The sequence below is a fragment of the Thunnus thynnus genome, chromosome 13 (assembly GCF_963924715.1).
Source record: "Thunnus thynnus chromosome 13, fThuThy2.1, whole genome shotgun sequence".
NCBI classification, from domain to species: Eukaryota; Metazoa; Chordata; class Actinopteri; order Scombriformes; family Scombridae; genus Thunnus; species Thunnus thynnus.
The window spans coordinates 10,924,419-10,942,915 of record NC_089529.1 but is presented as its reverse complement, the minus strand read 5'-3'; the positions used below and the strand labels follow the sequence as shown (position 1 = coordinate 10,942,915).

General features: G+C 39.7%; 2 protein-coding genes across 2 annotated transcripts; one reads left to right on the top strand and one right to left on the bottom strand.

Moving 5' to 3' along the window:
* The first annotated feature begins 1,741 nt into the window (after positions 1–1,741).
* Positions 1,742–6,611, top strand: hsd20b2 (hydroxysteroid (20-beta) dehydrogenase 2). The gene is made up of 11 exons (XM_067607845.1): positions 1,742–1,947; positions 2,821–2,867; positions 3,042–3,117; positions 3,201–3,311; positions 4,346–4,413; positions 4,530–4,574; positions 4,735–4,769; positions 4,863–4,944; positions 5,085–5,150; positions 6,030–6,179; positions 6,265–6,611. Exons 1-11 carry the CDS (start codon positions 1,797–1,799, stop codon positions 6,406–6,408), a joined length of 975 nt encoding a protein of 324 aa, XP_067463946.1. The 5' UTR covers positions 1,742–1,796; the 3' UTR covers positions 6,409–6,611.
* Positions 6,612–6,738: 127 nt separating this feature from the next.
* On the bottom strand, positions 6,739–16,947 carry slc12a9 (solute carrier family 12 member 9). Its single transcript, XM_067607844.1, has 14 exons — positions 16,654–16,947; positions 13,811–14,054; positions 13,557–13,691; positions 13,299–13,436; positions 12,854–13,156; positions 12,620–12,727; positions 12,273–12,384; positions 12,000–12,157; positions 11,832–11,914; positions 11,616–11,740; positions 10,513–10,705; positions 10,231–10,405; positions 9,035–9,181; positions 6,739–8,942 (listed from the first exon to the last, which is right to left on the bottom strand). The coding sequence occupies exons 2-14, from the start codon at positions 14,013–14,015 to the stop codon at positions 8,101–8,103; spliced, it is 2,724 nt and encodes a 907-aa protein (XP_067463945.1). The 5' UTR covers positions 14,016–14,054; positions 16,654–16,947; the 3' UTR covers positions 6,739–8,100.
* Positions 16,948–18,497: the final 1,550 nt, after the last annotated feature.

Genomic DNA, 18,497 nt, shown 5'->3' with positions numbered 1-18,497 from the left:
CTCAAACTCTGAACCACAGTGACTGAGTGGTTTATCAGAGAAATACAGTAAAATGTTTGTCTTTTAGATGATAAGCAGCCTTTTCTCATCATTTGGATCATAGGACTGTATGTATGTATGTACAACTGGAATTTCTGGACTATCACAAATATTATCTCTCACACATTTAATCACAAACATTTTCAGTTTATCGAAGTACAGACATTGATTTCACATGAATGGGTAGGACTGTCTCTGCTGACATTAAAACGTGACAGATTGTAACTGCAGTGAAGGCTTATCATCTGTCAGAAATACCGTGAACATTCCCAACTATGTTCTTGTTTTTATCTCCACTGTGGATTCTTGAGGAGTCATAGTTTTGTTTTGGGCTTTTGTGATTAGATGCAAGGCCTACTCGCGTAATGAAGACAGGTTATTATACTGTTAATGTGCTGTTGTGACCCAATGCTACATACCACACTGTGTTAAAGGCACCTCGCCAATTTTATACATCATCTGATGATGTCACAGGGATGTCATCAGGGTTATCTCAGCTCAGGCTTGGAGACAAGACAACAAATTTATAACAGAAAGTCTGTGGTACAATCTGGGGGCAGAGAGTTTGAAAGACATGGGAACTGATGAGGCAGGAATGGTTTAACAAAACACAAATTGAGATTGAGTTGCACCATGGGAATTGTAGGATCTAGTGTTTTTAGAGTTTAACCTAAACTAGGGACTAAACGTAAGGATACTTTAGCCTCTGCTGCTTTGATTTTCACTGTTCTTTTAAGGAAAGTCTATCTCTTGTGAGTTGCCCAACTTAATACTAAATCACTTGAGTGTCCCTTTAAGGTAACGTTCTTGTTTTAAAGGACAGATTCGCAATTTTTGAAGTCTGTCTTAAAACAACAGTCATATGAAAGTTGGTACTGGTTTTTCTCGCCATGGTCATTCCTCCTGTTCATACTGAACATTAGAAGATCCCCTCAAATGCACTTTCAGTGCAAGTGATGTAGGACAAAATCCAAAGTCCTCATTTTAAGCAAAAAATTATTTAAAAGTTTATGTGAAGCTAATATTAGGCTTCAGCTGTCTAAATTTGTCAAATAAAATGTATATCTTCCACAGTTAGTCTTTTTAGTAAAATATTCCCTCTCTGTGTCTCAACTAACTTTGGCAGCTGAAGCTTCATATTAGTTTCAGATAAATGTTTAAATAATGTGTTTAAAAATGTCAGAAGCCTTGAACTGGTTATTTTCTTCATTTTCTTGTCATTTTCCAAGTTAGTGTCTGATTGCAATGTGGCATTTTTTGGTCAATTTTTAAAATCTCTCTGGACTTATTGTGAAATGCTCTCCAACCAGTAAAGTATGATCAAGCACACACATTTTTTTCAGCACTCTATCCCCCAGTTTTTCTCAGATGATCTGATCAGATAAATATAATATTCAGGTTGCAGGAGCAATACCAGGAGCACTTTAGATGGCAGTCCCTGCAAAATCTTTGGGCAGAAAATGATAAAGCATAACTTTATCACTGAATAGTGATTTAAAAGTTGAAACAGTAGCTTCAGTTCAGTCAGCAAGGAGTCTGTAGGGTCCAGGTGCATTGTGTGGGTCCAGGGGTTTGTTGTCTGACAAGCTCACCCTCATGACAGCAGCACACAGTGAGGGGTGGAGCAATATGGGAGGAGGACAGTTCAGAAAAAAAGTTCTCATTTCCTCTCATATAAAATTAGGATTGACCACCTTTTAAAACATTGTCCACTGTGCTACAAGGGAATCCTGGTCAGTCAGGGGCTCTGCTGCAAAATGTCATTCACTGACGGACTGGCCATCATTGGGGGATTTATTGTTGTTTTCCACCTGCTGAAACTGGCTTGGAGGTGTTGGTGTGGATTCAGAGAGTTTGTTTTATCAGAGTTTTGGCAAGTGAATTTAAGGACATATGGACAATGGGCAGGTAAAGTCAAAGAATGTGTAGTTTATGTCTCTTTCAGGTTGTTTTTATGGCAAATCAAAATTTTAACTGCTAATTGTGTCAGATTTGAATGTGTGTGTGTGTGTGTGTGTGTGTGTGTGTGTGTGTGTGTGTGTGTGTGTGCGTGCGTGTGTGTGTGTGTGTGTGTGTGTGTGTTAAGCCTATTTCAAATGAAAACATGCTGTACAGCCACAGGTGGATGATGAAGATCATATTGAGGCTTGTAGTTAAAGTGAGAGCAAGTTTGTGAAAAACACAGAGTGCAGGAAACTGAGGTTGTGGGAATATTTGTATTTTCTTGCAACATTCATTCCCGGCAGCACACAGAAGACTTCTTCTCTGTGATGCATGTGGGATAAGTGACTTGATAAGCTGTTCACATTCCAACTTGATGGAACATTTCCGCTTTATTGCCTGCAAACATTTAAATCCTCTGCCGACAACTTCAATTTTAATTGAAAGTAAATTTACTTTTTCTAAGGTTGTGCAGATTTTGTAATTTATCACACATTTCCTAATGAAAAAAAGTGAATTTTGTGTCCAAACAATGCACACATAAGAAGAAGAAGAAAAAAAAACTGCGCCTCTTGTCTTGGGTCTCCGTATGACCAGGATCTTATCCACATAGCTTGCAGTGTTTTTTCTGGCTAAGCAAAAATTCCTTCTTCTACATTTCTCTCCTCTTCCTCTCACTCAATTTTTACATAAACCTTCAGATCAGGGTACAGATTGAGATTCTCCTGTCATTGCTTGGTAACCATTTCAAACAAATGGACATAGATTTCAGTTACTGTAGAAATGATATGATATGATAAATACTGTAAATTTGATTTCTGTGCTTTCTCCTGCGTGCAGTTGTCACTGGTGCCACATCTGGCATTGGTAAAGCTTATGCCATAGAGGTAAGTGTCAAACTTACTTCTAAAACAATGTTGCTCCATTTTTTGGACCAAATTTCCAAATTGGGGCACTTCGGTTGATATCTTTAAGCTGTTTCAGATTGAGTGTTTCAGTGCAGAGCTTTGTTGTTTATTAAGAGAGCGACCAAACCTGTCTGTCTGCATCTGTCTCTCAAGCTGGCACGAAGAGGCCTGGATGTTGTTTTGGTAAGCAGATCTGATGACAAGCTTCAAATGGTTGCCAAAGAGATAGGTGAGTCAAAATATTGGTGTTCTACTAAACTTATATGCAACTCTAAAACAGAAATAATTTGAAATATTGTTTGTCTCCTTCAGAGGATCAGTATGGACGAAGGACTCACACCATCCAAGTGGACTTCACAGACGGCCACTGTATCTACCCTGTCATAGCTGAGGGACTAAAGGGCCTGGAGATTGGAATTCTGGGTAATAGGACAACTAATCATAGGACAGAGGAAAAGTACAAGAGAAGTTATTCAGATGCTTTAAGAAATAAGAAATATTGGAGGAAAAGTGTTGATAGTCTGACAAACAATTCTTTTAGAAAACATTGCCAAACTGCGAGCAGAACTGTCTGGTTAAATTAATAGTTTGATGTACTGGAAAATATGCTTATTCACTTTCTTGCAGAGAGTTAGATGAGCAGATTGATACCACCCTGGTGTCTGTACGCTAAATACGAATCTAAAGCCAGGAGGCAATAAGCCTAGCTTAGCATAAAGACTGGAAACAGGAGGAAACAGCGAGTCTGGCTCTGTCTGAAAATAACAAAATCCAAAGTAAAAGACAAAAAGTCTGTGGTTTTACAGGGGTTTTATGTGTGGAAAAAACAAAGCATATTCCTGGATTTGCTTTTTGTTGCCTGGCAACCTCCCAGAAATGACAAGACTCCAGCAGGTCACTGCACCAGGCCACAACACATAACCCCTGGTAAAACTATGACCTCTTTTGTACATTTCAGATTTTTTTGGACTGATTAAACAAGATATAACTTGTTAATAAGTGAACTTCAGAGTTGCTGGTGGGCAGACCCCACACGTTTCTTCCTGTTTCCTGTCTTTGTGCTACGCTAAGCTAACTGACTGCTGGCTGGAGCTTCATATGTACCTTATTAATATTAGAGAATTATTAATCTTCTCATCTAACACTCAGTAAAAATGCAAAGAAGTGTATTTCCCAAAATGTCAAACTATTCTTTTACGGGCTCTTCCATCTGTAGCTCCACAGTTTGAATATGAAATATGTTTTCTTAGCAGCTGAAGGTTAATTTAACTGCCTGCAAAGTCATTTTAGAACTAATACCACCCTGAACCTTTCCAGACCACAATAAATGATGCAAAAACTGACTCTGAGAGGTGAAATAGTTGGAACAGGAATAGATTCATCATAATAAAAAAAATGTTTTATTTTATTATTAATATTTGTATTAATAAAGGTTCTTGTTTGTGTCTTTGTTACAGTTAATAATGTGGGGATGACCTATTCTGAACATTTCGCCTATTTCCTGGAAATACCAGATCCTGAACAGGTAAGTTTTGAATTTTACTGGACATTTTATTTTTATGTACTGGATGTCAGTCTTAAGAGAGGTCATGTGTATTTGTCACTCACATACAGTTTCCTTTGTGTGTTTATTCTGACAAGAAAATCACTCAGGTTATCAACTGTAACGTGCTGTCTGTCCCTCAGGTAAAGTAGATGAGTTTATATTGTGTCTATCAGTGTTTTCAATGTTCAGGCATCTGCATTCACCACTGTGTCTGAACACAAGTTTTGTTTTTTATAATTAGATATTTCTGTACAGTATAAAAAACCAAGACAATGATTTATATTATGTTTTTTTACTCAGTTTACAAGATTGGTTCTTCCAGGCATGGTTGAAAGGTACTTTCACAAACACCCAGAAGTTAACAGTGGATATAAGATAATAAGATATAAGATGAATTTATGCATGTTTGTCTCCCATTTCCTCTCCAGAGGGACAGGACTGATCATCAATATCTCCTCTGTAGTGGGAAACCGTCCACAGCCTTTGTTCTCCCTTTATTCTGCCACAAAGGTACTTTATCATCTAGATATTCTGTTGTTTACATGCATATTATGTTCATTCAGATCACACTCAGACATTCACTGATTAGTGCACAACACTCACCTGTCAGTGTGCTTGTTTTGTGACTTTTACTTTCTTCTTTATTTCAGATTTTTATAACATATTTCTCTCAGTGTCTGCATGCTGAGTACAAGTCAAAGGGAATTACTGTTCAGGTAAAGTGTGCAACACATTCACTCTGAAACACTGAATACTGGTGAACGACACATTTTAGGGTTGATTCTTCTGGGACTCACTACTATATGTTTGCACACAAAAAAAGATTACTTCAAGAATCAGGTTTAACTGGAATACTGTTAGTTGTAAATGAAAATGTACAAGCTAAAGAAACAACATTCAGACTCATTTTACAAATTAATGAAACAAAGACTAAGAAAATGTAATATACTACAAATGTTGTCCATTACTGAGCCCTGATAGTCTTGTTTTCTTAAAAAACAAGACATTATTTAAACCTATTTCCAAAATAGAGACTTGTTACAAGAATTTTCAATGAACAGATGTCAGTATCATGAATGAAGAGATAATGATGTAGATCACTCAACAAGAATAAATGGATTTAAACTCAATTACTGTAAAGAAAATGGAAATAGGTTGAAATTATCTCACCACACTGGCAGTTTTTTGTTTGTTTGCTAATTAGTTAGTTTTACCTGTTTTACAGTGAGAAATACTTTAAGGACTCTATGATAGACATAAGAGTGAGATTTTCACCTGGCATTAATTTAATAAAACCTTCAAAGAGAGTAAAAACAAAAAAACAATGTGAATCTGAGACTCATGAGTGTACTGAAGTTAGAGTTGAGCCACATTTAAGGCTGCTCTGTATGCAGCGCTCCACTGACAGAATAGCCAAAGACTAACAGTGTGTATTTATTGGTTAGACAAACATGCAGCTTGTAAAAATGAACCTCAGTCCCCTGCAGCTCTCAGTCAGACTCAGATTATATTCCTCTTTATTAATCTGCTGCATGTTAAGATGCATCCAACACACTGTGCTTTGGACTAAAAACTTGTGTTCATTTTTCCCCCAGTGTGTGGCCCCCCTCATGGTGTCAACCAACATGACATTCAACATGGCCGTCAACTGCTTCGTGAAGAGTGCTTCAGGGTTCGCCCGTGGTGCTTTGAACACTGTGGGTCACTCCAGCTACACCGCCGGCTGTCTGTCCCACACACTCCAGGTCAGAGGGATGAGACTGCAATGACTCACAAATCTCCAACTGCAGTATCTTAACGTCTCTCCTTCTTTTTCCTGTCATCCTACAGAACTTTGCTCTCAAAATACTCCTGCCGGACTGGCTTCGTATGTCATCATTCTTCATCACAAAGCTACGAAACATCGCCAAAAGGAGCAATTATAAAAGAAGAGTGTGCAAGGAAAAAGAGTGGTTCAGTGAGAAGGAAGAGTAAGCACTGGATTACTGACATGAAGCTACACATGGAGCCAAAACGCGTTTATACATTGATTTGTCAAAATTGTATTAGCAAAAATTCAGAAACTTTAAACTTTGTTTAAGCTACATATGAGCCTTGTAGATTATCTTCACTATAGGTCCCTTACAAACATCTCTAAAATGTGTGTAATATTTATTTTCAATTATTGCATTAAGTTTATTTTTAATCAGTGGAGCGAACATGTTCAACAGCCTTACTCCATGCATTTTGGGTCTGCAGGGTAGAAAAACAGAGTTTTCTATTTATATTGCTTCTATTACTGTTTATATTATTACATTTGACAGATGACACAGTCTTGGCTTTTATTGCATTAAAGCAATCTTTTAAATACATATTTCCTGTTGGGAATTTGCAATGTTACAGTTACAAAGATGATGATACATAGTACATTTGGCATACATTTACTTCTATGATAAACAGCAGTTTATCTACAGTAATGACCATTAGTATATAGAAGAATCTGTAATTTAAGGCTTTCTCATTGACCATTATCAACAACCAAAGATGGATCATGCCAAAAGGGCAAAGCCAAGTCATGCAAGATGCTTTTTCCGCAACTTCCTGGTTGTGTTTTGTAAACAGGTCCATGCAGTGTTGAACACTCAGTGACATGATATTCTTTATTCTGTAAATATAGTAAATGAAATGTGACACCTTGCTTTGGTTACAATCTTGACTTGATCTGAATCCGGGTTGGTCCTGGTCCTGGTCCTCGTCCTGTCTGAGACTGAATTATGATGGTCTTTATTGCCTCCAAACCAACCATCAGTCTAACTCCTTTGGATGTATTTTTGCAGTTCATCATTCTTAGGTCAAATGTTCAAAAATGTTCCCTTTGTGAAGCCTAGAGATTCACATTTAAACAACAAAAGAAAACATGTTTGCATAAGTGCATGGAAAACAAAAATCAGAACTCCCTTCAGCTCAGAAAAAAAAGTCTTTGGGTCACTTGGTCCAGCAACCAGCAGAAATGTGAGAATGAAGGAAAAGCAAGCAGCAAAAAAATTAAGTTAAAAAGGGTAATGTCCATTAACACAATACTATTTGGGAACAACTAAATATGTTTGTTTTTACTGTGGTCCATCACAAAATACCACAAATTCATCACTTTATCCCTGAAAATATATATAGACATTTCTATATTTAATGTCCGAGACAACCCGTATGATCATAACAAATTCTATTTGTTCTGAAGTCTTTGATACATTTTTATCTCAAGACAGGCCTAGAGCTGATGCTGACAAGAAGTTCTATCATCATGAATTATATACACAAATGTTAGTATTCCTCTATTCCTTGGCTCAATCACCAAGTCAGTTCAAGTATTTGAAAATAGGAAAATATCCTATTTGAATGCAAAATCTCAAGTGGTGTATTTTTAAAAAGCATTCAACTGTGGTCCTTTTCTAAGCTTCAGTAAAACAACAGAAAAAGTACAAAAAGCTGTATGAAGTGGAAGTACAGTTTTGAGTGACTGGTGCTACTTACTGTGTTGTACCCTAGCATCCACTTTTTTATTACATTATGTGTTAATTTTGCATGTAACCAGAGTTTATACTTATGCGCATTTAAGTAAGCTGTCAGTTCAGGCTTTATGCATGTGCAATAATAAATGCTATAACAAACAAAACTTATGACTGCACATGCTCAGAGATCAGTGTATGTGACTGGGGTGACACCGTGAATCAGCAGCGTTGGCCCTAAACCGTTGGTCACCGTTTCCAGCTGAGTTAAGTACTGCTGTGACTGGCTGTGATGAGCAGGAGGTCGAGGTAAATACAGGAAGCGAACAGCTGCTTGGGAGCTGTGCTCCATCAACAAGCAGTTCACTGAGGACAAAAAGTCATCGGACAGAGCTTGGTTCGGCTCTACAGGGCGCCCGCCCTCAGGCTGAGTGTGGTGCTGCACCACCGAGTCCCACGGCACGATCTTTATGGACGCCCTGATTCTCAGCTTCTTCAGCAACTCTCGAAATGTCTCTTCGTTTACCACCCAGCCCTGGTCACTGGACTCCGTCTCCACATTCAGGAAGATTCTCATTCTTGCATGGCGCCATTTGTTGGACATGTTGAGCACACAGGCCATCTGCAGCAAAAAGAGGCTGCACACATCCTCATAATCACGGCTGCCTGGCTGAAGCAGGTTGAGAGGCCACACATCTATCGTCCGCTCTGACCCGTCGACCTTGCTATCTTTACCCTCTCCCTCCAACTGGAAGAAATATCGGCCAAGGCACACATTCTTGTTCATTTTAATGGCATCAGAAATGATCCCGACGTACTCCTCTGGTGATAGCCAGCGTGGGCTCTCAACGTGTCGGACTGGGGGGAAATGAGCCTGTAATGAAGGCAGGTCAACACCAAAATTATATTCACCCTCGCTGCCTTGTCCTATTGATGCGTCACAGAACGCAGTGTCTTGTAAGAAGAAGTCCTCAGGAGTGCTGCTGTCATAGAAACCCAAGATCAGCGTGTTGGGTTTCATGCCACCTTGTTGAGAAATACAGAAGAGAACCAAGAGTCACCAACTGTAGATAAAGGAGCATCGTAATCTGTGCTGAATCATGGCAATCAGAGCTTACCCAGGCCTGTGATGCGCAGCAGATGCTGAGTTCCTTGTCTGACAGAAGGAGACAACGTCAGGTCTACAAAGGCCTTCACCCCAAGTTTATCAACTAGGCTCAACCAGAAGTTGTACTGCTGCTGGACCGGGTCTGATGGCAGGGAATCTAAAACACAGGAGTTGCAGAAATCAATATACTGCATAGACATAAATAAACAGTAATACAATACATGCCATAGATGCAAAACACTTTTCACAGTTCAGTGGTACTGCAGTATGGAGGCAAGTAAATGATCTCATTTCAGTGTTTGTTGACACTGCAGTGACTCCTGATGGCCACCAGGGGGCAGAAAGGCAAACTGGGAGTCAGTGAATGAAAGAATAAGGATGCTGGTTGTTTCTGGATTTTTTAGGCGCATCACACCTAAAAACTGGATTTATTTTCATACAGTTTGGAAAAATTATGTGCCTAAAATAAACAAAAGCTGGATTTTTAGCTGTATTTAAAGCTGGCTGGTTTAAAACTCTCAGGTCTGATGCTACAGTGGTACAGAGAAAACTTAATCTCTTATTAATAATGCAAGAGAGGCATGTGACAGAAAGGAGCAGCAGATGGAAAGTGAAAGCCTAATGAGGTAGCTCTCCATGATGGTATGCATGAGCTTTAGGTGGGCCTGTCAGAGATGGTATTCTAATGAGCATACAACTCCAGTGATGCGCAACGTACTTCAGTATTTCATGTTCATCCTGTTTTGCTTGCAGACCAAATGATGAAAAAATATAATCACATGATGCCATGTCGATTCAATACATAGAAGAAAGTGTTCCAGGAACATGACAAGATCAAAAGAGGAGTAAAAATAAAGTAAAAAGAGTTGTCTGCTACCAAACCTTCCTAAAAATGCACAGTTTCAGTCTATTAACCACAACAAAACCAAAAGTGAATGAATCGGCTGCACACATGTGAAATGATAGAATGAGTCATTCAGTCTGCATTCATATTATGAGTGATTACATTTTGTCTGCAGTAAATGAAGGCATGTATTTAAGCTGGGCATTTTGAAAAAGAAAAAAAAAAACAAACAGAACTTGTTGTGTTCGTTGGTGGCAGAGAGTTCCGCTTCAGTGGGGGTGCAATGAAAATGATTCAAAGATAAGAATAATTTAATACTGTTAGCTGCAGATGGCCAACACAGACCATCCACAGAGCATTACCCAGATCTCCCAGCTGCACATGGCCCAACACATACAGCCCTCCCTTCTTCAGCTGGTTGACAAACAGGATGAGCTGACAGGAAGAGCGAGGGTTAGCCACCATTAACAACACCTGTGGCCTCCAGAACTTCACATGGTCTTTCCTCACATCCAGCATCAACAGATACTTGCGCACCTAGAACCGCAGTGGAGAGAGAAAAACAGCGCTGATGACTCACTGTACTGCATGTCTATTGTGTGTCTGCATGCGTCCAGATACCCAATGGTTGCTTCTATACATACCTGATGGAAAATGAGAGCCTGGCTGATGTAGCCCCAGCTGCTGGTGGGCGATCTGTAGTGAAGGAAAAGCAGCAGCACTAACAGCAGGACAATGCTGCCCGATGAGTACACAGGGTTAATGACGAACATCATCACTAAACAGCTCAGAATCCCCAGTAAGCAGGTGTGCCAGGAGAAGAGCTGGAAGGTCGGTCTGTTAAACACACAGAGATAAAAAACAGAGGCCGCTGGACACATGAAAAACAGAAGTGGTGACGGGAACTAAATATCACTTTTATTGTCCCATAAAATATATGACCGTCATTTATCCAAGCAAGGCTGACATTAGAGCCATTTATCAAACAGAGACATACTTGTAAAAAAAATTGCAGTATTCAATTTGCAATAAATTAGTAGCTCTTTAGTTTCATTGCAGAGCTCTTAATAAGGACTAATAATGACCACAGTCAATTCCCTGATTAGTTAAAATGTATAACAAGCTATTTGTACTTGTTAGTTAATTTAGTCGAGCCTGGAGAGCTCACAAGCCTTTGATTGTGCTCATCATGCTTATAATGCTTGACTTGTTTTATTGTAAAGAGTGCGTTTTTACGGTTGATCGATTGAAACAAACTACATGGACTACAGAGTTTTATTCAAGTATTTATCAATTCTATGCTTGAACTCTGTAGCTTCAGTGGACATTTACAAGAAACAGACAGAGCCGCGCTAACTAACTTTTTGAACCTGCACTCACTAAAACAAAACACTTTGCCCAACTACTTTACATTTTCAACTTTTTTAGTATCACTGAGAAATTTAAGCATGCTAGATTTTTTTGTTTACTTCCTGGGCCAGAATTTATGGCCATACTAAAATGGTGGAAAAAGGGTACTATGAAAAAGTGACATTTCAGCACCAAAAGCCTAAAACAGGTCATTCTCAGGCATATTTTTTACCTCAACAGCAGATGTTCTTGTTGAATTTCTGCTCAACAAGTTTGTAGTCTTATACTAAAAATTTGACTTGACTGTTGGATTCAATTACAGGCTGATGACTGCAATTCCTACATGCCACTGATGGAGGTCAGTAAAGATCATAGATTACTTATATTCTCCAATTACCTGAAATTTGGTGCTGACGCCCATTCGAGAGCCAAACAGGCCAAGTCGACTGCAGCGTAGGCGAGCAAGTAGAAAACAGTCACCAAACTTGCAATAGCATTGAGCTGGCCTGCAAACACCACGCACTGTAACACAAACACACCACAAACCACAGGTTATGACATCAGTTGTAAATCTGAAAACATAGACTGCACACCCACAGAAAACTCTGCTTACCTGCGCCAGACCCCAAGTGTAAAGCACCGCCACCCACGGATTCCCCGAGCTTGATGTGATGGCAGCTGGGGCTAATGGTAAACCTGTGAGAAAAACAAAAGTCTCTTAGAAAAGGACTCAATACACAAAAGAGGCGCTGCTATGATGAGTAAAAACCTCAAGCCTTACCAAAGAGTTTATCCAGAGCAAGAGCATGCAGGATACGGGACGCTCCGATCATAGAGCACATTGCAGCTGACAGAGAGGCGCAGTATATCCCAATGATGACAAACGGAGGCCAGATGTTTATTCGCTGGAGGAAGCCATAATCCTGAATCAACAGAGTCCTAAAGAAAAATGACAAATGACTTTTAATGTGCGTCATATCACAACTGCTCATTTGACAGCTGATCTCATTTTAAGTGTTAATATCAGACAACTCTATCACGAGCCATTTCAGACCTGTCACATGTGGCGCTGACCAAGATGAAGAGGAGGACGTAGACTACGAACGTGTAAAAGACGGCTACGATGGTGCCTTTGGGGATGGAGATACTTGGAGTCTTCAGCTCCCCTTCAGAGACACACGGAAGAAAGAGAAAACATCAGGGTGTGTGTACAAGCACTGCTAAGATTTACAGAATAGTGTGTATGTGTGTTAACAGTGGGGTTTTGAAGTTTAGTTAACTTTCAGTTGTGTGATATTATTTTGCTGACAAGAGTTCACAGGACACTACAACTCTACCATTTGGAGCAATGACTTTGTAATAGTCTTTAATACATGTAATATTACGACAACAAGCTTTAACCTGACATATTGGCTCCGGCCATGATTCCAGTGCAGCTGGTGAACATGACGGCAAACACAGTGGCAAAAGACATGACAGAGTTGGTGCTGTAGTCCAGAGAGTAGCCAGCTAGAGAGAAAAATGAGGAACAACAGCGAGACCTTTAATAGATGGCCCTGAATTTATAAGTGTCATGTATCATGTGAAGGTACTTTCATATCCTCACTAACCCCACAACAATCCCCTAACACTCACAGCCCAGGTTGTTCCTCAGCGTGGTAGCGCTGAAGCCTGTGTAGCTGGCGTTGTAGCGGAGGGTCTGATTGCCAGGACCCTGGTGGGTGATGACGAAATCCAAAGGTTTGACCGCCACAGAACTGATGAAGATGGACAGCAGTGATACAGTGACCACCAGCAGGATGATGAAGGCGGTGCGGGAGTAGATATGAGCACCCACCAGACAAACAAGCAGGCACAGCAGCAGGACTACTGCAGAGTATAGCACCGTGTACCAGTAACCCTGAGGAAGCACCCGCACCCCATCAGACACAGGTGACTCTAAAACAAAGGAAACCAGGAGAAAAACTGTGAATCCTTAAAAAGTAGGGGGGGGGTGGATGTTCTTTATGCAGTAGATTAAGTCATTCAGAAAAATTGGTGAGAGAAACAGATCATAACCAAATAGTCAATCAAAACTTACCAGGATCTGAACCAAATACATCAAGTATGGCCTCCACAAGACCAAGAACATACTCTCCACATGCACACACTTTGGCCAAGAAGAACATCAAACCGATGCTTCCTCCAAACTCTGGGCCCAGCGACCGGCTGATCATATCTGATCAAATTTAGTCAGGGATGACGTTTCAAATGAGATTACTCTAAGCTGCAGGCAACATCAGGTAACACACAAGAAAAAAATAAACATTTTAAAAACTTGTTTGGTTTGTAAGGATACAGTAGGCTCCACCGCCTTGTATAGCACCGTTGGTGGAGATGGCACAGATGGACAGTATTGTAAGAGATATGATGGTGTAGGCTACAATCACCATTGAAAGACCCTGTAACAGCCCCGCATGACCAACCACAAAGCCTGCAAATGGAGATCATGTCAGTTTTAGTCACTGCAGCACAATGACTCAGTCAAGTGCAGCATCGTACAATCCAAAACAGATTTTATATTTCTGATCTCTTCACATGTGCATCGCTCACCAGTTCTCAGAAACAGTACAATGCTGAACATGGAGAGGATGGTTGGCACCATCACTCCGAAAAAAGTGTTCAGTCTTCGAGGGTCTTTATTCGGTGGCTCAGAGTTGGACTCGGGGCTGCCGTCCGACGCAACGCCACATGCCACTGCGGTCACACTCAGACCACACACTCCTGTGTTGATCAGAGGGGTGCGTTCGTTTGACATGGTTGGTGAGGAGAGTTTCGTAGGATTAGTCTATTTGTTCTGTGAAAAAGACATGAATGAAGACAGGTTTCAAACAGACATCCCGAAAATGTATAACATGCTCGTTGGCTACTATCTGTAGAAAATTGTTATATATGTCTACAGTATATAACGGGTTATGTCAGCTTTGTGTGTCAATTAATTGATTAGTTGATGGACAGAAAATTACTCTGCAACTACTTTGATAATAATTGTTTGTCATTTTTTAAGCAAAAAAGCCAAATATTTGGTGGTTGCAGCTTCTCAAGTTTTAGAATTTGAAGCTTTGGATTGTTTGACGAACAAAACAATACATTTGAAGACATCACCTTTGACTCTAAGAAATTATAACAGACATTTTTCTCTTTTACAATTCTCTGATATTTTATAGACCAAACAATTAATAAAGAACATAACCAAGAGATTCATCAATAATGAAAATGATCATTAGCTGCAGCTGTGTTTGTGTGTAAGAGATTGCTTTCCATCATTAAGCCCCACATACAAATATGATTTATCTCAATTTATCTCTCATGTGCAGTTCTCCTTTTTTGTCTAGACATGTTAATTAAGTGCACAGCTGCAAGGTAAAGGATGAGACATGTCCTGCCCAAAGTCCGCTTTTAAGCAGGATTTTGTGCCCACTGTGCACTCTTGTTAAACATTAACAGTTTATTAGTCCCTCCCACCAACAACAGGATTTTGGCAAAATATCACAGCAGTTTTATTTTATAACATACACAGCTTTTTAAAAACTTGATGTATTGTTCTCTGTTTCAAAAGAAATATAGCAACAAGCCCCCAACACACATAGGCATATGTGCCCTCACACCCAGTGGGGTTTTTGCCCTTTCAAGCATTTCCTAAAAATGAAGATCATCATGTGCACAGTAGCAAATGTCAAGTATTGCCTGAATGCTTCCTGCTTCTGATAAACAAATTATTTACTTTGAACAGTTAAGCAGCTGAGAATATTAACATCTACAGCCAATCTGAACATATTTGGACTTTTTACAACATAAATCAAAATGTGCAACCATTTGTTTGACATTCACAAGTCAGATTGAAGTGGCTCAACACAAGTATGCAAATGAAATCCAGCAAGTTGAGCTGCTGCCGGGCACTGCAGTCACCTGATGCCAACATGTAGGCTGATTCATCTGACCTGTTCCGTAACTTTTCTACACAATCACCCTTTTCTTTCTCTTTGCAGCCCTCATTATAGATAAGAAAAAATGATTTTCTTTCTATATACACAACACAGCAAAGCTCAAGCACTGAAACTCCACCAGAGAGGCCCAGTGTGTGTGATGTTTGCCGCTTCTCTTCTTAATGAAAGCTACTCACACCTTAGGTTGGTATTTGCAGTCAGCTGATTAACAGCTGCTCGTCTGTTTTGGCATGCAACTCAAACTGGCAGACTTCTCCGCTGAGCAGCATGCATTTCTGGTGCACAGGTGACCTTGGTTGTTTTCTTCCTCTCACATACCATCATTCACTTTTTCCATTCTACCTCACAGTTTTCATCACTGAAGCTGTTGCCAAAGCTTCCTAAACATCAGCCTTCTCTGCAAATTATTAGATCAGCTACTGGATCACGTGATGGGAAACCCTGGGTAATACAAAGGTTATATGCAACTAAGCATGATGAGACATGCATGTGACACAACTTCCTAATTATCATTTATTTCCTACTTCAGATTTTCACATTATTTAGACAGTAGAGCTGAAACAATTAGTTGACTGACTGATTAGTCGCTTGCAAAAAAATCTATTTTGATAACTGAATAAAAATTGTAATTTTATCATGCAAAAATGTCATGACTTTTGGACTGTCATATTTTGAGGATGTCTACTTGAGGTGTGGAAGATTACAATGAGCATTTTTCACAATTTTTGCTGAAAAAAATAAGCATACTTATCAGTCATGTAAATCTTTGATGATTGATGATTTGACAGATATATTTCCAGTGAGCTGTAGCCATTTCTATCCACCACTAGCCCTTCATAACACCTACTGTAGTTGGCTTTTTTTTGTCGCCCAACACTCACAAGTAATTATGTAAATTACAACTGGGGACAGACTCTCAACCCCAACATGGGGTGATGACTTGTCAGTGGTTTTAATAGGGAAGTTGATATTTCAGTGAGAACTGAGCACATGCAGAATCCATTTTAATGTCATTTTTTAGTTCCTGTATTGTTCTTGATTTTGAAAGATAACTGATATTCCTGATGTTGATGCAGACCGCCTGAACAACCTAAAGAGGCCCTCTGAGGGTCCCCGAACCCTACTTTAGAATTAAGTCGGTTAAAATAAATCATCGTTTCCGAAACATTTGCGTAGCACGAGGGTGGAGCAATTGCGGCAGACAAACTTAACGTTTTTGAGGAGCAAAAATGTAAAATATAGATGCACAATACAGCACAGCGGTTTTGGGGGTTAATGTGTGTTTACACTTTGAAGCACTCAGCCAGGAAGTGACCACACCGGCGGCGGCAGTAATAAAACTACGCACCATGTAAAGTGCTGGTGCACTGTGTCATCCAGACAGCAACATCCACGGTGTTTACGTCAAGACGCACCCTGCTGAAACACACCGAGAACAGTCAAACTTACCGCTGATCCGCCCCGACACAGTTTGATCCACTTCCTGCTTTGAAAGCTCCTTCAGATGCTGCGCTGTCTCTGCGCGGCTCAGCTGGATGTGTTTGGCAGCAGATGTCCCGGGTCAGATGCGCAGTGGACAGACAGATGTGGCCGCAGCAGGCCGGCGGACGGAGCTGAGCTGTCCCCGGAGTTTGGATGCTGTGAAAGATGTGCTGCCCAATAACAACACAGCAGCCATGGCACGCCTCGTCCCCCTGTTATTTGTTCAGAAGTGTCACGGGAGGGCAGAGACAGCCCATGTGACTGCCAAAATGGGAGGGTAGAAATACCACAGATTCGTGTCCAAAATAACCACGCCCCTTGACGTGTGACGTAACCAAAATAATAAGTAAAAATGATGTAAAGCAGGGGTGATTTCAGTTGTTAATCTATTTTATGCACCAACAAAAAAACTTGTGAATGTATACACACATATGATAATGTAAAGTTGTTCTATAGGCTGGACTGTTATTACATTTCTACACACCAGAGGTCCCTATTGTCACAAAGATAACACCCAGTAATAATGAGCTAAACTACTGAGCATGACAAGTAAGATTTTCATTACAATTATGGATTTTTCCGCACAGAAAATAGACAATTTAAAAAGCTAAAATCCAATGAATATATATTGTAGACTACAAGCCCATACATCCATTCTGCCCCAGGAAAAGAAACCGGCTCTGCAGTTTACAGAGGGGGGAGGGTGTGGGGGTTTTATGGAAGGTTGTAGTATTTACTGACTGTAAACTCTCAGTCAGCCACTTCTTGGACATCTGGGAGACAATGCTGCACCACGAGCTCCCTTTATTCCACAATCTCCTCAAAAAATGGATCCCAAGAGTCAGTTTATGTCTTTTAAACCAAACATGCAAACAGTTTCTATAGCATCTGGCAATATTTGCATGTAGGTTAATACAGAGGATCTACTACTGAATATATTACGGCTCCTTTTTTATTTTTTGTTTCTTGTCCCTGTTAGACCGTTAAATCTGCATAATACATACAGCAAAACCATAAGACCCATCACTGACCAAAAAGTTTGATTACGATATCATCAAGTAATCAATGATAGTAATCAAGTAATCAAGTAATCCTTACTTACATGTAGATGATTTGAAAAAGCTAGATAGATTTATCAATATTGGGAGAATTCATTAAAAACATTTAAATTCTAAACATCCTACACAAAAGCCTCCACCATGGCCGGATTAACCTCTTATGGGGCCCCGGGGGAGAAATTTGTTGTTGGGCCCCCATTTACCCCCCAACAGGTGAAATGAGCAGATGATTGATGTATTATTTGATTGACAGAAAAATAATTGGCAAAAATTTTGATTAACTGTTTATTTATTTATTCTTTTTTAAAATCTTTTAAGCAAAAATGCCAATTTGCCAAATTGGCATCGACAACAACTTCTCAAATGTGTATATTTGCTTGTTTTCCATGACAGTAAACGCTATATTTTTGGGTTTGTGAAGTCATTTGAATATGTTGACTTGGGATTCAGGGAATAATTATCAGCATTTTTCACTATTTCCTGACATTTTATTAGCTGAGAATTCAATTGATTAAAATTTTTTTTTAATTCTTGATAAGAAAATCGTTTGTCAGACCTACTGATTATGAAAATTATTGTTGGTTGCAGCCTTGCAGTGTACACCTATGATGGATTAATAGTACCTTGCCCCAGCTTTTCTGTGCACTTTGATAAAACACAACTTTACAACAAATGAGCAAAATATAATAATTATTATATCTTAAAAACTAGATTTTGACACAGGGTCATTCCCGTAGCCACTGTGACATCACC

Bases quoted from the DNA above. Each gene is read 5' to 3' on its own strand.
- hsd20b2 (XM_067607845.1), top strand. From the start codon at position 1,797: ATGTCATTCACTGACGGACTGGCCATCATTGGGGGATTTATTGTTGTT. The intron at 3,312-4,345 runs GTAATAGGACAA...TCTTTGTTACAG, and splicing joins CCTGGAGATTGGAATTCTGG to TTAATAATGTGGGGATGACC. The intron at 4,414-4,529 runs GTAAGTTTTGAA...TATTCTGACAAG, and splicing joins AAATACCAGATCCTGAACAG to AAAATCACTCAGGTTATCAA.
- slc12a9 (XM_067607844.1), bottom strand. From the start codon at position 14,015: ATGTCAAACGAACGCACCCCTCTGATCAACACAGGAGTGTGTGGTCTG. The intron at 13,157-13,298 runs GTAAGTTTTGAT...CCTTTGTTTTAG, and splicing joins TGTATTTGGTTCAGATCCTG to AGTCACCTGTGTCTGATGGG. The intron at 10,406-10,512 runs GTATGTATAGAA...CTGCGGTTCTAG, and splicing joins AGGCTCTCATTTTCCATCAG to GTGCGCAAGTATCTGTTGAT.